This window comes from Micromys minutus (assembly GCF_963924665.1).
Source record: "Micromys minutus genome assembly, chromosome: 16".
Taxonomy (NCBI): Eukaryota; Metazoa; Chordata; class Mammalia; order Rodentia; family Muridae; genus Micromys; species Micromys minutus.
In genome coordinates this window covers 38,073,531-38,097,057 of record NC_137985.1, presented here as the reverse complement: position 1 = coordinate 38,097,057, position 23,527 = coordinate 38,073,531, and the positions used below count along the sequence as shown (strand labels likewise).

The window sequence follows — 23,527 nt, the reverse complement described above, 5'->3', positions numbered from 1 at the left end:
GCTCCTCTTTTATTAGGATTTTATTATTTTTTTTTAAGGCGCGTTCACCGAGAGCCTTGCCATTTTGCATAGAATCAATTGGGCGACGCTTCGGTTTTGCATGGAGTACAATGGAGCTTTCTGGATTCTAGAAGCGTTCCATAAGGGCTAAGCCCGCCGCTCTCCAAGGCGAACGAGAAGGCTTGGCTCCTCCGGGGACCCAGCAGCCGCGCCGCACTGCAAGCGGTTCTCCTGGGCCGCCCAAGTCCCTGCGCGTCCCGGGAACGTGTGTAATCGGCCTCTCGGCTCTCTCGGCTGCGGGCCACCCGCTCCCTCCGCCCCCACCCTCCCGCCACCCTCGCCCCCTCCCCCCTCTCCCCGGAACCCGCCTCCGCTCCGGGCTCCAGGGCTTCCTTCCCCCCCTCATCTTCCCTGGCGCTGCCGCTCCCGGAGGGCGGGGCAAGCACTTATCCAGGTTGCCGGGCGGGAGGAGCCGGGCCCGGGGCTCGGCATAGAGCAGCGGCCTCCGGGCGGCGGAGGCGGAGGCCAGGGGCCCATATGCAGATTGCAGGGCAGGCGAGCGCCACCCGGCGCTCTGCATAGCGGGCCGCGGGGTACGGGCATCCGGGCGGCGCCAGGCGGGTTAGGCAGGTTCCGGGGCCCGCCGCTCCCCCCCCTCCGCCTCCCCGCCCCCCTGTGTTGTCGCCTCTCCCTCTCGCTGCTTCACTTACGGGGCGAACATGGCGCACAGCTGTCGGTGGCGCTTCCCCGCCCGACCCGGGACCACCGGGGGCGGCGGCGGCGGGGGGCGCCGGGGCCTAGGGGGCGCCCCGCGGCAACGCGTCCCGGCCTTGCTGCTTCCCCCCGGGCCCCCGGCCGGCGGTGGCGGCCCCGGGGTGCCCCCCTCCCCCCCGGCGGTGGCGGCGGCGGCGGGAAGCAGCGGGGCTGGGGTTCCAGGGGGAGCGGCCGCCGCCTCAGCAGCCTCTTCGTCGTCCGCCTCGTCTTCGTCTTCGTCATCGTCCTCAGCCTCCTCAGGGCCGGCCCTGCTCCGGGTGGGCCCGGGCTTCGACGCGGCGCTGCAGGTCTCGGCCGCCATCGGCACCAACCTGCGCCGGTTCCGGGCAGTGTTTGGGGAGAGCGGCGGGGGAGGCGGCAGCGGAGAGGTAAGGGGGCGAGGAACCCCCAGGTCCGGGGTCTCGACCCTCTGAGGAACCCCTCCCCTCCCCCATGCAGGTTTGAGGAGCATCCCAATTCGGGAAACATCCTGGGGTCCCTAACGCGGAGTAAATGGCCCTCCCATCTTAGGACGCCCCTTATGGGCTGCAGACCCCTAGGCGCCCTTACCCAAGGGTTCAGACCCTTCAGGTTTGAGAGCGTTTAGTCCAAGTCCCGCCTTCTTCCCCTGGACCCTTCCCCAAATCCCTTGGCACAGACCCCCTTGCGGGGGTTTCCCATCCCGGGACTGAACCCCTCCTCCCTTTCACAGATTACCTCATCCGAGCCAGATTCCTCCCTCCCTCTGCCAGAGACCTGATCCCGCCACATCTCCGCCTCCTTCCCTGGGCAGATGTGTTACTCCTAGGGCAGTCTTCCCCTTGGACATCTCTCGGGTGGAGGCTTCATCCAGGGCCACGTTCTTAACCCTGGCCCTTGGGAAATCCAGGTCCCTTCCTGCACCTTGCTTCTGAAAACCTGACCAACCCTCCCTCCATCCCCAACCAGGTCTTCACCTTGCCAGTCACTCCCCCTTGTCTCACCTCTACTACCAGCCCACTCCCACCTCCTGCACACCGGGCCTCCTCGTTCCGCCCTACCCCTCAGGGATACCTTTCCTCTCTACCTTGTCTGTTCTCATCTCTCCTGTGAAGATAACAGCGCTCTTCCCCCGCGCTAGTCTCTTTCCCCATCTTCCAGGGCTACGTTTCCTAGGCTGCTGGTGTCAGGGATTTACCTCCAACTCCACCCCTTTCCCTCCGTTAGGGGAAGGACCAGAGGTGTGTTAGAGGGAAAATGGCCCAGCGTCCTCCCTAGGCATGGAGCAGAGCTACTTTCTAGCATTCTCCTTGAGAAGAGCAGGGTTTCCCTCCAGCTCTTGAGAAAGAAGGCCGGGTGAGGGGTGATGTTTGTGGGGGAACTAGGACTGCATCCTCCCAAGGGAAGCAGCTGCTCTCTTACCCCACCCACTGCGCTTGAGAGCTTGCTGCTGCTGGTCCCGGCTCCCTCCCGCCCTTCTCTTTTTTCTCGTCATTTCATTATTGATCCACCTTTTCCTAGGCCAATCCTGGGTCTTGGAAGGGGGTGGAGGAAAGCCGGGTTGGGATGAGAGTAGATAAAGGGACAGTTTTTTTACCCTAGTGTGGTGGTGGTGGTGGTTACTGCTTTGGGTTGGGAGAAAGAGGAGGATTATGAAGCTAAGTTAGTCTTTAGAAGGAGGAGGTGAGGTTATCTGCAATTCCTAGTGGGAGACTCAAGGTGGGTGAGGTAAACGTTGAGAACCGGGATGCTTTGATAAGCGGTATTCAGCTTTTTTCAGCGAAAAGGAAAGTTGCCCCAGGAAGGGAAGTTGAGTTCAGGTTCAGTCAGTGGCGATGCGCATTTGTTTTCCATTGGATGCAGAGAGGGCAGTTTGAATCGCTGGGAAGGGGGGGGGGAGTGTGATGGGGGATTCTAGGGGGAGGAAGAAGAGCAGCTGCCAGGGGCTGAAGTGAAGGGGGGGGTAGGGGTTTGCTGCTCTGGAGTGCTGTTGATTGAAACAGAAAGGGAAAGATAGCAACCGGCCGTTTCCTGCGTGCACCGCCGTTGGGGCACACAAAATATCCTGGGCAAACCCCTTGTGGCCCATTATGCCTCGCACCCCTTTAGATTTTGCAAAGGCCTTGGGAGGGGGTAGATCCTAGGGATGGATCCCTGCCTCTCTTTTCAAGGAGCTGGTCTTTTTTTTTTTTTCTCCAAGTTTTTAATTTTCCAGCCTCCTTTTAAAAATTGTTTCTAAGGCAGCGGGCTCAGGAGACTGACAACAAACGCCTCTGACAGAGCAAGGAGGACATGATGGGGGCGTGTTCCTTGCTATGTAGCTTGCTAGCCCGAGCATCCTCTTTCCCTGCCTCTCTCTTCTATCTCCACCCCCTTTTCCCAGCCTTCAGAAGGCAGCTTCAGTAAACAGGGTTGTTTGCGAGTATTTACTGGTTGCTGTAGATTAATACTATGTTTTGAAAGACCAATTCTGTATTTTTAAGCTAACAACACAGATCCCAGGTAGTTGGAAAATCAAAGGCCTCATACATAGCAAAAAGGCTGAACTGTTCAGGTTACTTGCATGGAGTTGGTGCTTAAATGTGAGTTGGTTTTGCTTTTTTTTTTTTTTTTTTTTTTTAAAGGGTACAGCAGCAAAACAGTACCACCTTGCATTGACATATAACCCAGCTGCATATTTTCAGAATCGATTCTTGACTGGTCATATGTAGAATTCTGGTCCTGTGTATGTTTGAGTAGAATAAGAAAGTCTATTAGGAGAAGTTGGTCTGCTTTAAGGGGATTCCTGAGTGGGCAGCATTCTGTTGCTTGGTATGTTTATGCATTTTGTATTGAAGGACTATGTGTTCAATTTCAAATGTTCTTATCACATATTCAAAAGCAAAGTCAGCAGCTTTGAATCATAGCTTTTCCAGAGATTGGTTAGGGAGAGAGAGAGGGAGAGAGAGACAGACAGACAGACAGACACACTCACACACCTGGATTCAGGGACCTAATGTCTGAGCATCAGAATATCTTATCTGTTGGTCTTTGACAAAGTGCCAGTAAAGTTTGAGTCAGGTACTAACAGTTTCTTACCTGTCAGTGTCAGGAGAGGGTTATGAGCTAATTCTTTAGTTTGCCTTACTGGTAATTTGTGGTGTGAAGCTTGTTGAGTTTCAGCTGTCAGAATTGAAATGGAATAGAGCAGGGTGGTTTTCTCTTTCAAACTTGTGCCTGAATGGTAGTCGCTGTTTTACTGTGAGAAGAGTGGTTGTCTCCTTGTGTCAGATTCCAGTGTTACTCCCCACCCCCCCCCCCAACTGGGTTTGAATGAGCTGTTGGTTAGCTGTCTGGTGGTTTGAGACTGTCCTGCATGGGCTGAGAGCTATGTGTTATTCATGGTAAATCAGGGTGGCTTTCAGCAGAGAAGCCAAGTGTTTTGTGACATAGTCTTACACATCAGTGATAGAGTTCTATGTGACTTACTGCAGGCTGATACACTTACAGGATCCTAAAGGTTGCTTCTTAGAACTTATTCATGCTTCTGAGGAAGTCTTGTCTGGCCTCTTGAAATGGTTATAGGACCCAGATGGATTCTAACCTCTTTAAGTTGTGGTTTACTTTATGTGAACAATGACATAATCAAAGCTAAGTTCTAAAGCTGCATGCCGGCACTTCCAGATTCCCCTGTAGGAACCCTCTTGTCCACAGGAGACCTGTCTTCTATTGCCATTGGCTCTTTGCTCTCCTTGGATAGAAATCCCTCTGGTAACAACGACATGTGAGTCCTTGGGACTCCATTCTGTTGTGATGAGGTGGTTTTTCACAATACATAGATGCTTGGGTGTCTTGTGTGCATTAGGAAGTGGATCTGAAGCCTTACCTGTAGGACATCATAGAGGTTTTGAGTCCTGTACTTCCTTCTCATGATCTTCGTGGTGACAGCAGCAGCTGTCTCAGGTCCGTCTGAATAAACACAGCCAGGCATCATCTTCTGTTGACTAGAATTTGTACTACCTCGACATACATTTCAGAAATCTTTCAGCAGCTGGCATTCTTCATTGATTTCATGTGCCTTTCCTATCACTTCTCAACACGTTAAAGACGATTTTCTCTTGATCTCAATGCTGCACACTTATATATGATATTAAAGCTGAATTACAACATTGGTGCATATTTTTCATTTAAAGTTTCAGTGAAGTCCCTGTGGCCTGGGGCAGGCTTTTAGATTGGGCTTAGAGAAGAGAATAGTTCTGTCTAGATGGAAGGCTGCTGGGGAGGGTCTGTGATTTTTTTTTTACACCCCCCCCCCCGTCACTGCTTGTTTGTTTTTGAGTCAGGGTCTTACTTTGTAGACTAGTCTGGCCTTGAGTTTGTGGGATCTGCCATACAGTATTTCCTGAGTGTTGGGTTCAAAGGCCTTGTGCAACCATGTCCAACTGGGAAGTTCACTCTTCATTTTAAATTTCTGATCCATAAATTTAGTTGTACTAAATAGCTCACAAACCTTTCTGTTCCACTACTTTACTCTTCTTGTTGTTCTTGTTTGTTTCATCATCGTCATCATCGTCATCATCATCATCATCAAGTCTGGGTCTTGCCCTGTAGCCCTTGGTTGTTGTGGAATGCCCTGCGAAGACCAGAGTAGTCTTGGGTTTGTCAATCCTTCTGCCTTGGTGTCCCCCAAGTGGTGGGATCACAGGCATGCCTCCCACACCTAGACCAGCATTTCTTAGTCTGAGTTTATTTTAAGAGCCAGAGTGAGACTCTTTGGTGCCTTTTGGTATCAGACTATACATACACACTTGCCATTTCACTATCATTATTATTAGGAGAAATTTCATCTTGGTGGGAAAGTTCTCATTGTATGCAGAAAAATCATAAATGTTTTGGCTGAAGTTGACAACAAACATGGAGATTCATTGTGTTGGGATCTAGGTATGTTGCTCATGGTGACCTTGAACTTCTAGGCTTAAGCAGTGTGGCCTCTGCTTCTGAAGTTGCGTGGACGACAGACACTATTGTGTCTGACTAAGATGAACTTTGAAATAAAATGCTGAGCACCTGTGGAACCCCAGCACTATCTCCTAGATTGGTTTTCATAGCTGGAATTTTCTTACCTAAATGGAAACCATTTTCAGTCTGGATGATATGTATTTTTTTTTTAAGTGTATAAGCTTTTAAATGAAAAGAAAACTCCAGCTCATCAGTGTATCTATAAATCCAGAGCAATAACATCTCCTTTGAGTTAGAAAGTTCTGAAATGGATATTAAGAATGCACGCGCACTTTCTCTTTCTCTCTCTCTGCCGTATACTATGTCTCCACCCTTCTTTCCCAATTAAGCATCTCAAGGCACTTGCTCCTGGAGGAAATGGTTCACAATAGTGAGTTCCCTTCTGATTTGAAGTTAGGAGAAAATGCTCCCATTTGGGCTACGTTTCTCATTTCTGCTCACCTTGGAGTTGTCCTTCCAGGGAGCAGCTGTGCAGCCCGTGCCAGCCAGTTGCCTCCCTTACTCTGTGGCTAGAGGGGGTGGCAGCAGTCCTTTTGCCTGCTCGGAGGCGTAACAGACTGACTCGCTGTGTTTTAATTGTAGGTCTCCTAATTAAGATCTCTTTGTGCCTGCCCACATTCCTCTAGTGCTGGCACAGAGCTTCAGCTCCCTTCTAGCACTTAACTGAAGGCCTTCAATCGGGCCTTTTGTGAATATCTTGTCTCCATTCTTCTACCAAGGTGAAGGGAGCCTGGTGGCCTGGGTTTTGAGGAAGGGGAAGCTTTGTGACTGTCACTGTACTAGTAGGAACGTCCCCCGAAGATTGCTGTGATGGACCCTTTTCTCTTTTTTGCATGTCATTTTCTGGGATTAAGAAAGGTTAAATTACTAATGAGTCTGGCACGATGCACCTACATTGCAACCAGATTCTTAACCCTCTAGGCACAAGTAGGAAGTAGAAGCTAAAGAGTTCACTGGTACAAAGACTGTCCTCTCAAGACTGGCTCATGAAACCTGAGGAATTAAGTTTGATCGTGGATTGAATCAGACACCTATGATTTTTGTGGGCTGCTAGGTTATAAGGTTAAATAATAAAATGAAATTATTGCTTGACCCCAAATTGTACCTGATTTTGGAACAGATTGAATAAAATAGCTTTGGTATTGGAATTAGCTTTTTAAAAATTACATTTATTGTATATGCACTCAAGAACCCATATGAATGTACGTGCTTTAGCATTTATATGAATAACTTGTGGGACTTGATTTCTTTTATCATGTGGAAACGAGGGATCAAACTCAGGTTGGCAGGTTAGGCACAAATGCCTTTACCTGCTGATCCATCTCATAGACCCTGAATTATTTTTTCCCACTAAAATTGCTTGCTAATTGTAGGTGCCAGTATTTCTTGAGGTTAGGAACTAGCTGAGCTGAGCTTCTAGAATAGTTTCAGAATAAGCTAGAATAATTTCTATTAAAGATAGCTCAGCTTTGGTTTCCACTCTGTTGGTGCTCAAAATGTAGCCCACCCTTTCATAGGTCACATGTGGCGTGCTAGAGGACATGGGAAATCTTTGTGAAGATTCACAAAGTGACCTTAAACCTTCACCTGGGCCCAGATGATTTCACTAAACACATCACTGGAAGGTAGGCAGACAGAGGGCCATTTTGTTGTTGCTGTTCCTGTCCTTTCTTCGTGGTGAAGGCTGGAGAAAAGGATTCACAGGATCTTTTATGGCATGCTTTAAATAAGCTACAGGCCTATGCTCTTATACCTGAGTGGGTGGTTTTATGGCCTAATTCTCTAATTGCTGGCATTTATGACAGTGTGGATGCTACTGGCCCTGTGGCTGAGGTAGATTATATTGGGAATAGGGAGAGAAAGGGGCCCTTTGTTAGCCTTTCTTTTTTTCCCCTTCAATAAGGTCTGTCAGAAGGCCCTGAGGAAAGACTCAGACACTAGAACTGAGAGAATCAATGACTTCCCATAAAATGGTTCTTTATGTTTGAAAAGGAATGAGTTGTTTTTCTTGACCTATCCAAAGAAATCCATACCACCACTGTTAAATATTTCAATGAGTTTTTTTACCTTGTCAGGTTACACACCTCCTGGGAAGCCAACCACGAGGCTGAAGTCACCACCTAAAGTTTGCTTTTAAAGACCTGACTTGCAGTTGTAGACTTGGAAGAGTTCCCTCATAGGGTTAGTGCACAGCTTCCTGGAGGCCAGGTTTGGTTTAACTTTTTAAATTTAGAATATAGCACCCTGTTAGATTTTTAGTTTAACAGTGGTATCAGCGTAATAGTTAGTTGGCAGTTTTCTGCACAGCACATGAAAATTCCCCCTTCTTTGAAATGAGTAGTTGTTTTTCTGTTTGACAAAGAGACTGGAGGGATTTCCCCAGATGTATTACCTCTAATTCTTGCTGCAGCAAGACTGTATGAGGTACCAGTGGGTAGGGCTTATTTCCCTGCTGCTTTTTTCAGAGTTGGAGTTTCTCCTATGTATTTTCTCTGTTTTCTTGCATTTCTGGCTTTGTGTTTTGTTGATGACTTTGAGCATCATGAACCTTCCTCACATCTGCACTACCTGAGAGCTCTGCCCCTCACTGCCCACAAGCTGTGACAGCATAGTGTCATTCTCATGTGACTGCATCAAAGTAACCGTGGCTCTGTGTGCAAACAGGAGAGAACGTGAGTTCTGAGGAGTGGTTTTAGAGGGAATGTTTTCTTTGGGCTCGCTTCTGGACTTACTTCTGAAAACTCAAAAAGTTAATCACACGTTCATAACAAATATCTCACTCTTAGAGCAATAAATATTGATAAGGTGCCTGAAGTTAGCTTTTCTCCATTCATTAAAACAGACTAATTTTTAGATCAAATGCAGTACTGTCCGTAGATTATAAGCAGTAATTATAAGTAGTAAAATCTTGAGGATAACATCTCTTTAAGCTTGGTTAATGAGGAAATCCTTTTGTAATCTCTCTGGCTGGTTTTTATTTGTGCATATATAAATGCCTTTACAGAGGGGATGACAAATCTCAGTTTAATCTGGAGTAGCATGAGATAATAGAGCGCAGTGATTAGGGGCTGATAAAACAGGGCCTGGGTTTAGACTGCCTGGGTTCAAATCTTAATTTAGCCCTGCATTAGCCGAATGACCTTGTAGAGTTTAGCTCCTTCATGACTTAGTTTCCTTATTTGCAAATCGGGTAATCATGCTTCATAAGAGTATTTATTGTGAGACTTAATTGAGACCATGCATGCAAAACACTTAGCACTTTGCTTAGCACATAGGGAGCCCTAGTTATTATTAGAATGAGAAATTGAACCAACAGGATGGCTATGATCTTTTCATCACAACTGGATTGTTTTATTACTTTGTGGTGTGAGTGTATATTATGTGTGTGTGCACACAAACCTATCTGAGTGCTGTAGTCAACCCTGGCCCTGACATGACAAATGCTCTCTGTGTCCTGACTTCAGAATGTTACTGATTTTGCTTTGGGTTTCAAGTAAACTAAGCTAAGTAAGTTAAGTGGAACCAAACCGAAGGACAACTACCCATCTTGGTAACAGTAGGTCTCATTGGTAGCCAAAGAAAACATAATCAGAGATAAGACCTAGAGAGGGAGAAAGAGAACAAGGAAGGTTGGCTCGAGTTGTGGAACGATCGGGCCCAGGCAGCTGCATAGGAGTTGCTATCCTTGATCCTTATGGCTAATTTTCTTGACTCTGTAGCCCTGGCTGTCCTGGAACTCACTCTGTAGACCATGCTGGCCTCACAGAGTTCTGTCTGCCTTTGCTTCTTAAGTGCTGGAATTAAAGGTGTGTGCCACTGTGGCTGGCTATGACTGATATTCTTAATCTCTTTATTAATGTAATCACTTGATGGTTGCTTAGCCAAAATCCAGGTTTATTTTTATTTTTTGCTTTTTTTTTTTTTTGCCTCCCTGGTTCTGATCCATTGGAATGTAATTGATAACTATTTTACATTTGTCCTCAAGTTTCCATTTGGACAGGATCGATATAGTTTGATCTCGAGAGATCAGTGCAGCTCACAATTTAATTATGGAAGAGATGCTGAATTGTAAGTTACAAATTCTGGGGATAGAAACTTTTGAGAAATAATAATAATAACTTCAAACAGTAAAAATTGAGTTAAATTAAAATAATTAGTAAAAGCCAGGTGACAGTGTTGTACCCCTTTAATCCCAGCATTTGGGAGGCAGAATTTCTGTGAGTTCAAGGCCAGCCTGACGGACAGAGCAAGTTACAGGACAGCCAGAGCTACACAGAGAAACCCTGTCTTGAAACAAACAAACAAGAAAATTTACAGTTCTGTAGTAACTTTCTCTTTTATTAGAACTATTCTTATTTTGGAACTAGAGAGATAGATCAGCAGTTATAAGAGCACTTACTGCTTTTGCAGAAAATGTGGGTTCTATTCCAAGCATCCACATGGTGCTTTACAACCATTCATAACTTCAATTCTGTGGGATCTGAAGCCCTCTTCCAACTTCCTCAGGCATCAGACATGTACATGGTACTTGATCACGCATGCATACTTATGTACATACATACATACATACATACATACATACATACATACAGGCAAACATTCATACATAAAATAAATCTTAAAAATGTTTTTATTTGTATGAATATTTTGCCTCCATGTATGTGAGGTCACTGGGTACATGGCAGTACCTTCTAAAAGAATGGATGGTGTGCCCTGGGACTGGAGTTAGCAAATGTTGTGGAGTTAGCACCATGTCAGTGTAGGGAAGAGAACTTAGATCCTCTGCAAGAGCAGCAACTGCTTTTAACTACTGAGCCATCTTTAATCATTCCAGCCCAGCAGTATCTCTCTTAAATGAGAACATGTTTGGGGCCAGTGAGGTGGCTCAGTAGATAAAAGGTGTTAGACACTGAACTTGACAACTTAAGTTCGATTCCTACAAGGTACATGGTGGAGAGAACCAACTTGTGCAGGTTGTCTTCTGACTTTCTTATATACAGTGTGGCACATGCACACCTGCACGTATGCACACAGATCACATACACATACAAAATAAATATAACCAAATCTTTAAATGAGGAAATGCTTACTAAAACAGTACATGCCAGACTTTGCAGGTCCAGGCAATAGTTTTCCTTGAGTTGTGTGCCTAGGGGTTAACAGAGCTAAGACCCAAGCTCTAATGTGTATCTACCTCTGAGTTCACCCTTGCCTTCTTACTGGGTGAAAGTCTTTCTCTTCCCAACCCCACCCACTGCATGTCTGAGTCCTGTCCATTTTGCAGGCACAGTGTTTCGTCAGTCTAGCCCTGCTGTTCAGTCCTGATGGTCTAGCTTATGTCTGTCATTGAGGACCCTTATGGTGTTCTAGTTAGCCACCCTCCCTTTTCATTGCACACAGTGTGGCCAATGTTTTCCTTGGATGGAGATAGGATTCTGTTACTATTTTTCTAAAGCCTTTGATGTCTTACAAACAGGTGGTTTTACAGTCTCAGCCCTTTGTAGTTCACCTGACCTGCATGTCTATTTTAACCTTATCTGTTAAGTACACTTTCTCACTTTTTTGCTCTCTATATCTACATCGGACAGGGGTGCCGTTTGTGTTCTCTCTGGTCTTCATGCCCTGCCTTGGTGCACTTGCAAAGCCTCTTTGCCTGAGCCTTCACTTCTTTACCTGCCTCTGGCTTATTCAACTCTGTGGCTCAGATCTCCATAAGGCAACTCTCTCATGAAACATTCACAGATACTGCTACTGAGTTGACATTCGGTGTCTTCTTTTAGAAATGCTTGTACCTAACCCTCCAAGAGCTTACTTAGTTCAGGCTTCCTTTTGTTATAGATTCCAGTGAATATATATGTCCTTGCCCCAGTAATCTATGGCTGCCTTTCAAGATGATTTCTAAGTTGTGGCTTGTTTTTATAGTGGTAACTTTTTGTGTAAAGTATGTCAGTGAGTATTGAACTTTCAGGGATATTTTGCAAGGATTTATTAAACTAGGAGAATATGTACAACTAGGTGGTTTTGACTTTTTTTGAATGATAATAATAGGCTGGGGAGATGGCTCCGTGGGTAAGAGCGGTTGCTTCGCAAGCGTGAGGATATAATTTTGGATGCTTAGCACCATGTAAAAGCCAGGTATGGCTGCATGTGCCTGGAACTCCAGTACTGAGCTGGGTGGGGACAGGTGGATCCTTGGAGATCACTGGCCAGCCAGCCTTGTCAAAAAATGTTGAGCTCCAGGTACAGTGAGAGACCCTGTCTCAAGGCGATAACTCAAGAGTAGTATTCTTCCCTGGTCCCTCTGTATGTGCAAGCATGCACACCCCACACACATGTGTATACACACAAGTATGGCAGAGGAAAGTATGAAAACCATCACAGGATCTGTTAGTGAATCATTATTAATTACTGTTTGGGAGAGGGTTCAGGGATCCATCTGCCTCTGCCTCCTATACAGGACTTAGTTTTAAAGGTACTCCAAGACAGGAGTTTGGAAGTGAGGTTGGGGTATTCTGATTAGTTGGGATTTTCTTTTATATAGATAGCATTTAGCACTGGTCATCCCCTTACTTGAATGTTGTTTCCATTTCTAGGTTCCTCAGCTATAAAAAGGTGAGGAGACTCAAATTGGAAGTCAGTAAGGAAAGGTTGAGCAAGGGAAGGGTTAAGAGATTGACTTATAATTCTTCAAAAACTCTAGCACCACAGATACTGGGATAAGAGAAAATAGGTTTAAACTGATGGGGGAAGGGTTTGAAGAAAGAACATGTTGCCAGTGATGGTTGTCATAGTGATGGGGAAAGGTTACCAAAATAATCCTCTCTGGAGGTAGATTTTAAAAATACAGTTCTGCCTACATATGTATAAAGTGACCTCTCTCTCTCTACCTTCCCTTCCTGTGAATCAATAAATACAGCCGCACATAGCTCCTTGAGGACATGGATCAGGTTTTATATATTTTAATGTTTCTCAAGGGATCCCAGGGCCTCACTGGCTTTTCAAGGAGTATTTGATTTGGATTGCCAATTTATGACGATAACTAATTTTTGTAGTAAGCTTCCAGAGAAATGTCTTTATGGAATAATGGTTTTTGTAGTGATTTTATAGGAGAATAAAAACTTTTTATTTTTTAAAGTGAAGCTAAAAGACAAATCTTAGACATCCAAAGAAGAGCCAGGAGTAGTAAGTAGATGTGGTCCTCACACAGGAAGTAAGAAGTTGCCAAGAGGGTTTATGCCTATCTTCTACTCCAGAACCCCTGCGTGTGGAGGGTTGTAGCAATGCTTACAGATTGCTTCCAGTCTAACATCAGTTTGCCTCATGGGAATGAGTCTTATATAAACCTCTGACCCTTGGCTTTTGAGTCTGTGTGGAGGGTTTGCATCACTCAGAATGAAACCTTTTTAGATATGTTGGGTTACAGAAAGCATTTCCTGTACAGTCAGACTGAGAGCTGTGAATTGGGATTATTCATCTAGATTACTAAAACTCTGGGCAGAATTCATGCTCATACTGGGTGTCTTCCCACCACCAGACCTCCACTGCGGTGTTGAACTGTTAGAAATTTTTTAATTTAGCGCTGGGAATTGAGTATCAGTGTCTTCTTCTTTTAAGTAAATTACCACTGAATTTACTCTCTAAGTTTCACCAAGTCCTGTTAACCAGTTAAGCTTGTACAGTTCGTAGAAGCTGGTGCACTGCAGGGATCCTGTGAGTGGTACCAAAGCAAGGGCCAGCCACTCCCTGGGTGCATGGTTGCTGCCATCAGAGAGAAAGAACAAACTCAGACTTCACTTGTAGTTGTAAATTGCTAACCATGCTTGTCCATAGTCACAGAGGGGAGAAGACAGAAACACGGAATTCCCTCTTGCTTTCTCTGTTCTTGGTTTTGTTTTTGCTTTTGAGACCAGGCTGGCCTTGTATTCACAGAGATCTACCTGCCTCTGCCTCTCAAGTACTGGGATCAAAGGCATGTGATACCTATTGGTCTGCTCTCTTCCCTCCCTTCCTCCCTTCCTCCCTCTCTTTCTTTTTTCCTCCTTCATAATTTATTTTTTAAAATTCACAATACATCTCAATTGCATTCTCTCTTCTTCTGGAGAGACCCCAGCATCAGAGCAATTTTTAAAATGCCAGGGACTTTTAAAAATAGTTAATGCCATCTAATGTGGGTTTCTCAGAACTTGATTGTAAGCTTCCAAATATAATACACTTATCGGGAGAATATGAGTTTTCCAACTATATTATTTGACCATTACATCCTAAAAGATAATGAATTGATAGAGACCTTGGTAGCTCTGTTGCTTTCCTAAACGGGATGTTCATTTATTCTTCACATTGCCTTTGCGGTGAGATGACCCTGTTTGTTTTAGAGGGAAGGAAGTTGTGGCTTTTTCAGTGATACCCAAGTTGCTATTGGTCATTCAGTAACCCATAGTCCTAAAAGGAAAGATGAAACTTAACTTTGCATCTTGATGAGAACAAACCAAGAGAGAACTGACCTCTTAACAGTGAAAAATGCAGTTGAGAGCCAGGCATGGCAGCCAAAGAATTGAGTAGCAGACCAGCCAGGACTACATCCCAAGACCTTTATCTCATAAGGAAAAAAGACAAGAGAGGAAGGGAGGGAGAGGATAGAAAAAAACTAAACTTGAATTAGGATATAACTCAAATGAAGGTAACTGCTCCAAGGTGTTAAGGAGCCAGATCCTCTTACAATGAGAAGAACCATCATCCAAAATGAAGTTAGTGTTTAATATTCCAGCCTACAGATCTGGTTCCTTGAGAGAGAAGACTAAGTCCTATGGTTGTGATTCTTAACAATTTTCTGCAACGTGCCTGTAACTTGTGCTCATTTCTTTTTCTTTAATAATTGGGTATGCCAGTTGGGGCTTGGAAACCGGGAAGGCCGGAATTGTACTTGATTTTATTTTCCTAGATAGGTCTTACATAGCCTTGAACTAGCTGTGCAACTGAGGATGGCCTTGAACTCCTGATTCTCTTGCCTCTGCCTGCAGGTGCTGGAATTACAGGCTTGTACCCCATGCTCAGCCTTGATTATTTGTTTTTAATGATTCTGTAAAGTAATTTGGGTCATAGCCAAGAATCTGAATAGCCTACTTACTGTCAGAGGTTGTGCTTGCATCCTACTGTTTTGTTTTTAAAGACAGATGAGCTATTTTATGACTTCCTCTCTTTCTGAAGCATAATGGGTAGAATTCACCTGGCTCTTTGCTTGGCTCTCTGGGCATCTTTGCTTCTTGCTTTTGTTGAAGTGGAGTGGGTTTGAAAGGCACTGTCTCTTCCTGTTAAGGCATATAGCACTTACAAGGTATATAGCATTTATGGTTCGTGGGTGACAGTTGCTAGGCAGAACTGGATTAAAAGCTTGGAAACTAGAGTTCGTTTTTTTGTATATTCAAAGTGTGGCCTCCTATTGTTACTGAAGAACAGTGTGTTACAGTCTTTGCACCCTTTAATCCTGGGTGACCTTTCCCTGTTAATGTTTTTTTTTCCCAACAGCAGTCAGAGATCATATGTAAAAGAGCTTCGGTCTATTCCTCCCTACGGTGCATTCAGACAGCCAACTGTTCCCTGGATGCACCTGCTATCAGAGAGAATTGGCCCCACCCCTGCTAACCAGTTCACAAGACACTGATGTCAGTTCACGTTTCTTTCTTTCTTTCTTTCTTTCTTTTTTTTTCTTCTCCTCTTAAAGCAAGACTCTCATTATGAAAACTAGTAACACAATTATTCCCAGGGACATTTCTGTTAGCATTGGTTTTAAGAGCATCAACCTTCAGATTGTCAATTCCTAAAGTACCTTGTGAAGTGCTATAATTATTTTAGTACATACATGCATGTTATATTTTAAGCTGAACTTTTAAAAAGAACTTAGATAATAAGCTCCAGGAGGAGGAGCTTGTCAGGTGCTGAAACTCCAGCACTTGTCACTGACTGATTTCTTTGAAATTTGAGGATCCCAGGGTTTTACACAAATTGGATAAACACTCAACTACTGAATTAATTGATTTCTTTTTATCTTGAAGCGTTTTGTTCGTTTGTTTTGAAGACAGGGTCTCATGTAACCCATATTGGCTCAGAACTCTGTAGGCCTGACTAGCCTCTGCCTCCCAAGTGCTGGGATTGAAGGCATCACCAGGAGACTGAACTCTTTGATTCTCCTGCTTCCATAGTTAGCAGTATGTAGCCCACACTCTGAGGCAGAATCTTCCTGGATTGTCTAGGCCTGCCTGTATCCCTGCTTCGGCCTTCCAATTTACTGGGATCACAACGGTTTCTGTGATACTGGACATAAAAATAGAGAAACTTAAAAACTATTCTCAAAGTATTTGATAGTATTTCCTTTTCAGTTTAAGGAAGTTGGCAATATGTCTAATCAAAGTACTTCTTCCTGTGTGGGGCCATTTTCCCCTTGAGCACAGTAGAGGAATCTGGCTCTCCTCCACTCAGTGCTGCACCCCGTCAGCTCTTCGCTCCCACAGGCACATTTTCAATTCACTACAGCATTAACCCATCCATCTGAATACAACTCTCCTTTGAGACCACCCTCGGCCGTGTCCTCTCAGTCATCACCTATGTTTTCGTCCCTTTTACAACAGAAATCTTTAAGGTGTTGTAGCTTCTCTCACCACTTTCTCAGGCTCCCTCAACAACTGCGGTTGGGCTTTATCCCCAAGACTCAGCTTTCCTCAAGGTCCTCCAGGGTCTGTGAATAGATGAGTCTCAGTCCTTGTCTGATTAAACCCTTCCACAGTGTTTGAACCACCCCCTTCCTTCACTTTTCCCTGGACTCTGACACATTGTACTCACTAACTGGTAATTTTTGTGTTCAGCATGGCTCTGTCTGCACTGAGTCTGCCTGGCTGTGGAGCCCTCAGGAGCCCACCTTCTGCTGCCTTCTCTCCCCAGACTTCTTTTATATGCTGAGAACTACTGCATTAAATTTAGTCTTCAATACTGGCTACTTTGTGGAGTTCTCAACTTTATAACCAAGTGCATATTTGACATTTTAATTTAGATAATAGTAATAATAACTTGGCTAACATTTACTGAGTGTTTATTATGGGCCAGGCTATGCTGTGACCTCTCATGTGTGTTTTCAAACATAATCTTCATGATCCACTCTGTAAGGTGCCCATGTTCCTAGCCTACAGGCAAGGAAATAGTTAGGCATTTGAAATCCGATAGGTATTTCACACCAAGCATCTCCCAGAAGTCTTGGGGTCTCCCCACCAATCTTTGCTTATTTTCATTCTATTTTGGGTTAAGTCTCCACATAGTCAGCTGCTCAGGCCTAAAACTCCATACGAGGTGTACTTTATTTATCTTCGTTCTTATCCCAAATCTAAGCTCAGTAAATTCTCTATACTAGGTCCAAAACATAACCCACCTCCCAGCTCCCTCTCGCCAGTTCTGCTCTCGAACCCCAGTTAACCCCTTGTAGCTTCTTAACTGGACTACCTTCTCTCATCTCCTTACTGCTGCTTTTCTCACCAGAGTTTGTCGTTCACACAGTAACTATGGACTTATGGGTTCCAGTATCAGATATGTTACTCATTCCCGTTAAACCTGGCAGTGTCTGCCACTGTTAGAATGGACTGACATTCTTCAACTGTGGCCAGAGGTGAGAAGATGGCCTCTTCTTTTCTTCTTCACCTCTTCTCATTCTCTCTGCCTCTGCCTGTGACTCTGTGTTTGTCGCTGTCTCTAGACTTTTGCACTTGTTGGTCTGTCTGTGCCATCAAGGCCTTTATAGGTCCATTCAGCAAATTTGTCTCAGCAAATGCCAGATGCTCTCTGTTGTAGTGTGCGGACAGCGGACGATGCATAAACAGTAAAAGTTTATTTGTTGGTGGTTCACACCTGTAATCCCAGCACTCAGAAGGCAGAGACAGGAAGATTATTGTGAGTTTGAGTCTGGGCTACATAGTCATCATGGGGCTGCAAAGTGAGACAGGAGGATTGCCTGGACTTTATATTGAGACTGACTCAAAACAATAAACCTCAAAATATTTAATATAACTTTTTTCTTTTGCTTATTTGTATGATGTGTGTCAATGTATGCTTATATACGCATGTGCAGGGGCGAGGGGTCAACCGAGGGTATTCCCTCTACCACTCTCCACCAGTTTGTTTTGTTTTTGAAGAATTATTTATTTATGTAAATGAGTACACTGTAGCTGTCTTCAGACACACCAAACACAGCATCAGATCTGATGACAAATGGTTGTAATCCACCATGTGGTTGCTGGGAACTGAACTCAGGACCTCTGGAAGATCAGTCGGTGCTCTTATCCACTGAGCCATCTCTCCAGCCCTCTATCATGGTTTTTAAAGACAGGGACTTGTATGAAACCCAGAGTTTGCTTTTTCTCTAGACTGACTGGACAGCAAACCCCAGGATCTGCCTGTCTCTACTCCCACTAGTACTGAGGTTACAGGTGCATACTGCCACTCTGAGCTTTTATGTGGGTGTCCAGGATTTGAACTCCAATTTGCTCTTGGTTTAGGTGCTTATTACAGTAATAGGAAGCAAACTAGGACATTTCCTGTCAGTACTAACTAGTTAGTATTTGTCAGCGTGACACAAACTATTGACCTGGAAAAAGGAAACCTCATTTGAAGAAGTGCCTCCATCAGAATAACCTGTAGACATGGCCTGTAATTGCTAAATGATATAGGAGGGCCTGGCACCATTGCTCTGGGTGGGCGGGTTTGGACTGTATATAGGAAAGGTACTGAGTAAGCCAGCAAGAATCTTGCTCTCTGCTTTAGTTCCTGTCGCAGCTTCTGATTGGAGGACTGTAACCTGTAAACCAAATGAACTCTTTCTTCCCCAAGTTGTTTTATCAGGGCAAAGAGAAGCTAACTGCAGCAGCATGTGTGTGTAGGGTTAGACAGTGCCTGGCAGCACTTCGTAACCACTCTGAGTGCCTGCTGACCACATTTGAGGATGGCTGCTGGCTGCTTTCCTTTCTTCAGTCTCCTTCCTGCTGCCGTTCATTATGTAGCATCATGGCTAGGCACAATGCTCTTCACCACACTTGAATTTTGCCTTTGTTTTTACTCTTGTCTTGTGTGGATGGGTGTTTTGTCTCTCCTCTCTGTCCTGCTGGGGTGGCTTCTGTTCAGCACTGCCAGTTGCTGTTCATTCCTGCATCTGCTGTTCTCTTTCTCCCATCATTCTGTGTAAACTGTGGCCTATTTCCATTTCATAATGCGTTTCCTTCAGGGCTGGGTGTTCTCAAACTCGATGTAATGTCAAGGATGCTTCTTCCAGGCATGTGCCACTGTGTCCTGCCAGAGCCAAACTTTTAAAAACGTACTGGCTGTGAGCTTCCTTGAACATCTGAAGAAACGTGTTGCTTCTTGTGGTGAAGTTAGTTACGTGTGCACATGTGATTTGCCTGTTTCCCAGGGCTTTCCAGCCCTGCTCTTGCCTGTAACCAGCCAAGACCATGCTTATCCTTCCCTCCCAAGACAGCCCCTCCATGGTGCCTTCCAAAAGCAGCTGCCCCACCCCTGCCTCAACCCTTTCCCACTCATTACCTCTTTGCTTTGTAGGATTTTCAGTTACTTCTTCTGTTATGCTCCCCATTAGTGAACAAACACAGTCAACCTCAAAAATTGTGCCCCAAGCTGCCCTCTTCCCTTCCTTGTTCCTTACTGGTTTTTCCTCAAGTAACTAAGGCTTTCCAAAGTAATCGTCATTCATTCCCACTGTGGATGTTTATTGCTGGGGATCCACCTGAGCCAACCTCTAGCATGCTGGGCAAGCAATCTGTTAATGAGCTGCAGCCTCCAGCTCCATTCCTATTTCCACCGTTTCTCTTGCTTCCTCCTGCCTGTATACTACATAGGTATCAGCTTTGCTGTTGCACTACACAACATGAGTCATGGCTGACCAGACCACTCTTTGATACACACTTTCTGTAAGTGTCCGTGCCCTTGGTTTCCCCTTCTCCCATGCAAAGCTTGGTGTATATATTTCCTTGGGACTCTCTTTACCAACCTTTCTTTTTTCTTTATATTCTTTCCCTGGTAAGTTGATCTAATACTTCCACATTCATCAACTCAAATATGTTTTCCCCAGGCCATTGTTTCCAGTAGACAACACAGACATTTCTAACTCAAATATCTGAGGTGTTCTGCCTTCCTGTTCCTGAAAGTCTTTGTTCTGTACTCCCAGTTTTAGTGACTATCCCCACAAACCAATCAGCCGAAGCCAGGCACCTGTAGTCCTTTCTCCTCCTTTAACAGCCTCTATATCAAAACCGAATGTCAGGTTGGAAAGACTCGGCGGTTAAGAGCTCATACTGCTCATGAATTCTGGTCCTAGCACCCATGTCTGATGGCTTACAACCACCTATAACTCCAGCTTTGAGTTTTCTAGATCTGATGCCCCCATCTTGTCTATGTGGGCAGCCCTCAGACACATACACAAAAAATTTTAAAATAAAATAAGAATGCTATAAAATGTTTGGAATCTGTCGATTTTTCCCAACCCTCTGCCACTGTAGTCACTGGCCCTGTAAGCATCTCAGGGTATAAAATGTTATACATACCCCCACTGTGATCACTGGCTCTAAGCAATCTCAGAGTATATAATGTTACACACATCCAGAATCCTAGCCTGGGCTACATGAGATAAAAGAAAAAAAAAACAGGATAAATAAATAAAATAATTATGTAAGATAGGATGGACAGATGCAGGGACTTTCTCTGTCTAGCTAATCAGAAGGTGGGCAACTTACCACTGTGTCTGTCTTAGTCACTCTTCTGTTCTGAAGAGACACCATGGCCAAGGCAGCTCTTAGAAAAAAACCGTTTAACTGGGGGCTTGCTTACAGTTCAGAGGCTCGGGTTTGTTATGGTGAGGGCCATGGTAGGAGTGTGTCAGCATGCATGGCACTGGAGCAGAAGCTGGGAGCTACAACCTGGTCTGATTGCCAAGAAAGGGAGAGAGCGGGCCTGGCCTGGGCCTTTGAGTCCTCAAAGCTTGCCCCTAGTGACACACCTCCAACAAGGCCACACATTCTCATCCTTCTGATCCTTCTCAAATAGTGCTGCTTCCTGAAGACTCAGCATTCAGGTGTGCAAGCCTACGGTGCCATTCCTGTTTAAACCACCAGTCTCTGAAAGTATAATGTGCTTGCTTCAGTAGCACATACACTAAAATTGGAATGGTACAGAGAAGATTAGCATGCCCCCTGCGCAAGGGCGACGTGCAAATTCGTGAAGCGTTCCATATTTTCCTACGTTAAAAATAAATAAATAAATAAATAAATAAATAAATAAATAAATAAATAAAGTGTGATGTGTCCAGAAAGGATTTCTGTGCAGTTTACATAGTAAGAGGATGGGTATGTTTTCCATATACACGCAGCTCAAATGTTACTCATAAGCTATGAGCGTAAATGATAGAACGAGTTCTTTCCTGTTGGTTTGTTTAAACACTGGGATATTGATAAGGCTCTTTTCATTGACATTTTAATATATAGTTATAGACAGTTACAGGAAGGAAAAACAATTCAGGTTTCTTTGGGTAGCGCAAGCAGGCCTCAGACTCTGAGTTCTTGCCAAAATGCTGAGATTACAGAGTGCTGGGATTTCAGGTGTGCGCCGCCCTGCAGAGCCTTTAAGATGCGGTGACATGTGCTAGAGGGTGATCTTTAAGCACTTGGAGTCCTGTCAGACCTATGATCTGCTTCCCACCTCCCCACTTTCGGTCTCTTTTGGCCTCTGTGCTTTGGTTTGTTATTTGCTGGGCAAGCAAAACACTTAGTCTCATTCACAAGCTTTTTCATCAGCCGAAGGTGAGCTAGTCTCATCCTGTGTGCAGTGGCTCTCCTGACCATTTGTCTTACCTGGCTAGCTGACACATTCGGTCCTCCAAGAGTCTCCTGTATATTACATTCTGTTATTGTACTTAGATATTCCCTCCTCTTTCTTTTGCAAGGTCTCACTGCAGAGTTGCAGAGGCTGGCTTCAAACTAGGTACCTGCTCATCCTTCCAAAAGCTGGGCTTTTAAACCTTTACCACCATAACATACCCTGCTTAAAGATGTCTTCTATCTCTTCTCATCTCTTTACCTATATGTAGATTATAAAAGGTGTTTGATGGGCTGGAGAAATGGCTCAGTGGTTAAGAGCACTGCAGTGCTCTTCCAGAGGTCCTGAGTTCAATTCCCAGCAACCACATGGTGGCTCACAACCATCTGTAATGGATCCAGTGTCACCTTCTGATGTGTCTGAAAACAGCTACAGTACTCACATACATAAAATAAATATTTTTTAAATATTCAGTCCCCTAAACTGGAGTTATAGACAGTTGTAAGTCTTTATGTGCGCACTGAACCCCCAGTCCTCTGCAGAAACAGCAAGTTCAACTTCTGAGCCATCTCTGCAGCCACACACTCATGTTGTTTCTTATAGAATGAATTGGTTTAGTTTCCTCTCAACCTGCATTTATTTGTTGTTTATGTATTTATTTATGTATTTGGGGGATGTGGTGTGAGATGTAGTTCCACTGTGTAGACCAAACTTGCTTGAACTTTCAGTGATCCTCCTGCCTCTGCCTTCTGAGTACTGAAATTATAAACATGGATCTTCACACCGGACATTCCTATGCTTTTTTCTTTTAAGTTTTTTTTTTTTTTTTTAAGTTACTTTCTTAAAAGTTCTGGAAGTTGAATCTAGGACCTTGTGCCTTACTTGTGCTAATATGCGCCCTACTACACTTTGTCTCTGCCCCCCAAAAAGCACATCTTTCAGTGTCATTATCATAAACATAATATACTTCCTTTGAGATACTTTCTCATTAGCCTGAAACATTGATTGGGCAAGACTGGCTAGCCAGTGAGGCCCAAGGATCTACTTCCCTGGCACTGGGATTACAGATGCGTGTGTATGAAAGAGGTCATCAAGCTAAAGAATACATTTATTAGCATCTTAATTTTTATAGTGTCACTGTTAAAAAAACTTTTTTTAAAGCAGTTTTTATATTTTAATCTTACTTTTCTTTCCTGTGTGTGGGTGTTGTGCCTATATGTATGCATGCGAATCACATGTTTGACAGTTTTAAAATACATCCTCCACTGTCACCTGTGGCTACCTTTCCGCACTGTAGATCATCACCAAGACTCATTCCTACATTGGAGCCGAAATCTTGGGTGCCTCTTGGTCAGCCTCTTCTCTTTCCTCCCCCCTTGGCTTCGGATCACTTTTCTGCTCCCCCTTTAGATGCTACATGTAAGCGGGCGCTCAGACTGCTTATATTTCAGTGTCTGGCTCACTGTGTGTAATGCCACTGAGAATGGCCAAAATTCCTACCTTTCAAAGGCAGACTGTAGATACTGGCCCTGTTTGTCGTAATCGTCTGCTATTGAGGCTAGAGCGGACGTGGGCCTGAGGTGCACAGACTTGTTCAGCACATCAACCTGGTTTCTTTGCTGTGCACTCTATTTAGGATGGGAGGGTTTCATGGTTAGATCTTAAGTTTTCTGAAGCACAGCCATACTAGTTTTTTTTTTTTTTAATAGCTGTTCTAGTTTACACCCCACCTACTCTGCACAGAGGCTCAGTTTTCTTCCATCCTCACCAACACTTGCTATCATACTGGCCTCTCTAATAGCTGTAAACCGATATCTCATGGCCTAACTTAGTCCTTCTATGTTATTTTACTTGTTTATGTTGGGGATTAAACCCAGAACATGTGTGTGCCAAGTATACGCTCTGCCACTGAGCTATACAGTCTTCAGCCCCTGGTCCCTAA

At 44.7% G+C, this 23,527-nt stretch overlaps 1 protein-coding gene across 3 annotated transcripts in view; it reads left to right on the top strand.

Annotated features, from left to right (window-relative positions):
• Positions 1–719: 719 nt before the first annotated feature.
• The window catches only part of KMT2A (lysine methyltransferase 2A), a gene marked incomplete at its 5' end in the record, with an annotated part of 78,173 nt that continues 55,365 nt past the window's right edge, over positions 720–23,527 (top strand). For 2 of the 3 annotated variants that reach the window (XM_080930297.1, XM_080930296.1), the window contains one exon: positions 720–1,142. In XM_080930297.1, the coding sequence (XP_080786423.1) occupies positions 720–1,142 (423 nt within the window). Of the gene's footprint in view, positions 1,143–3,215; positions 3,315–23,527 lie in introns of all 3 variants that reach the window. The other variant, XM_080930295.1, reaches the window with a different exon arrangement.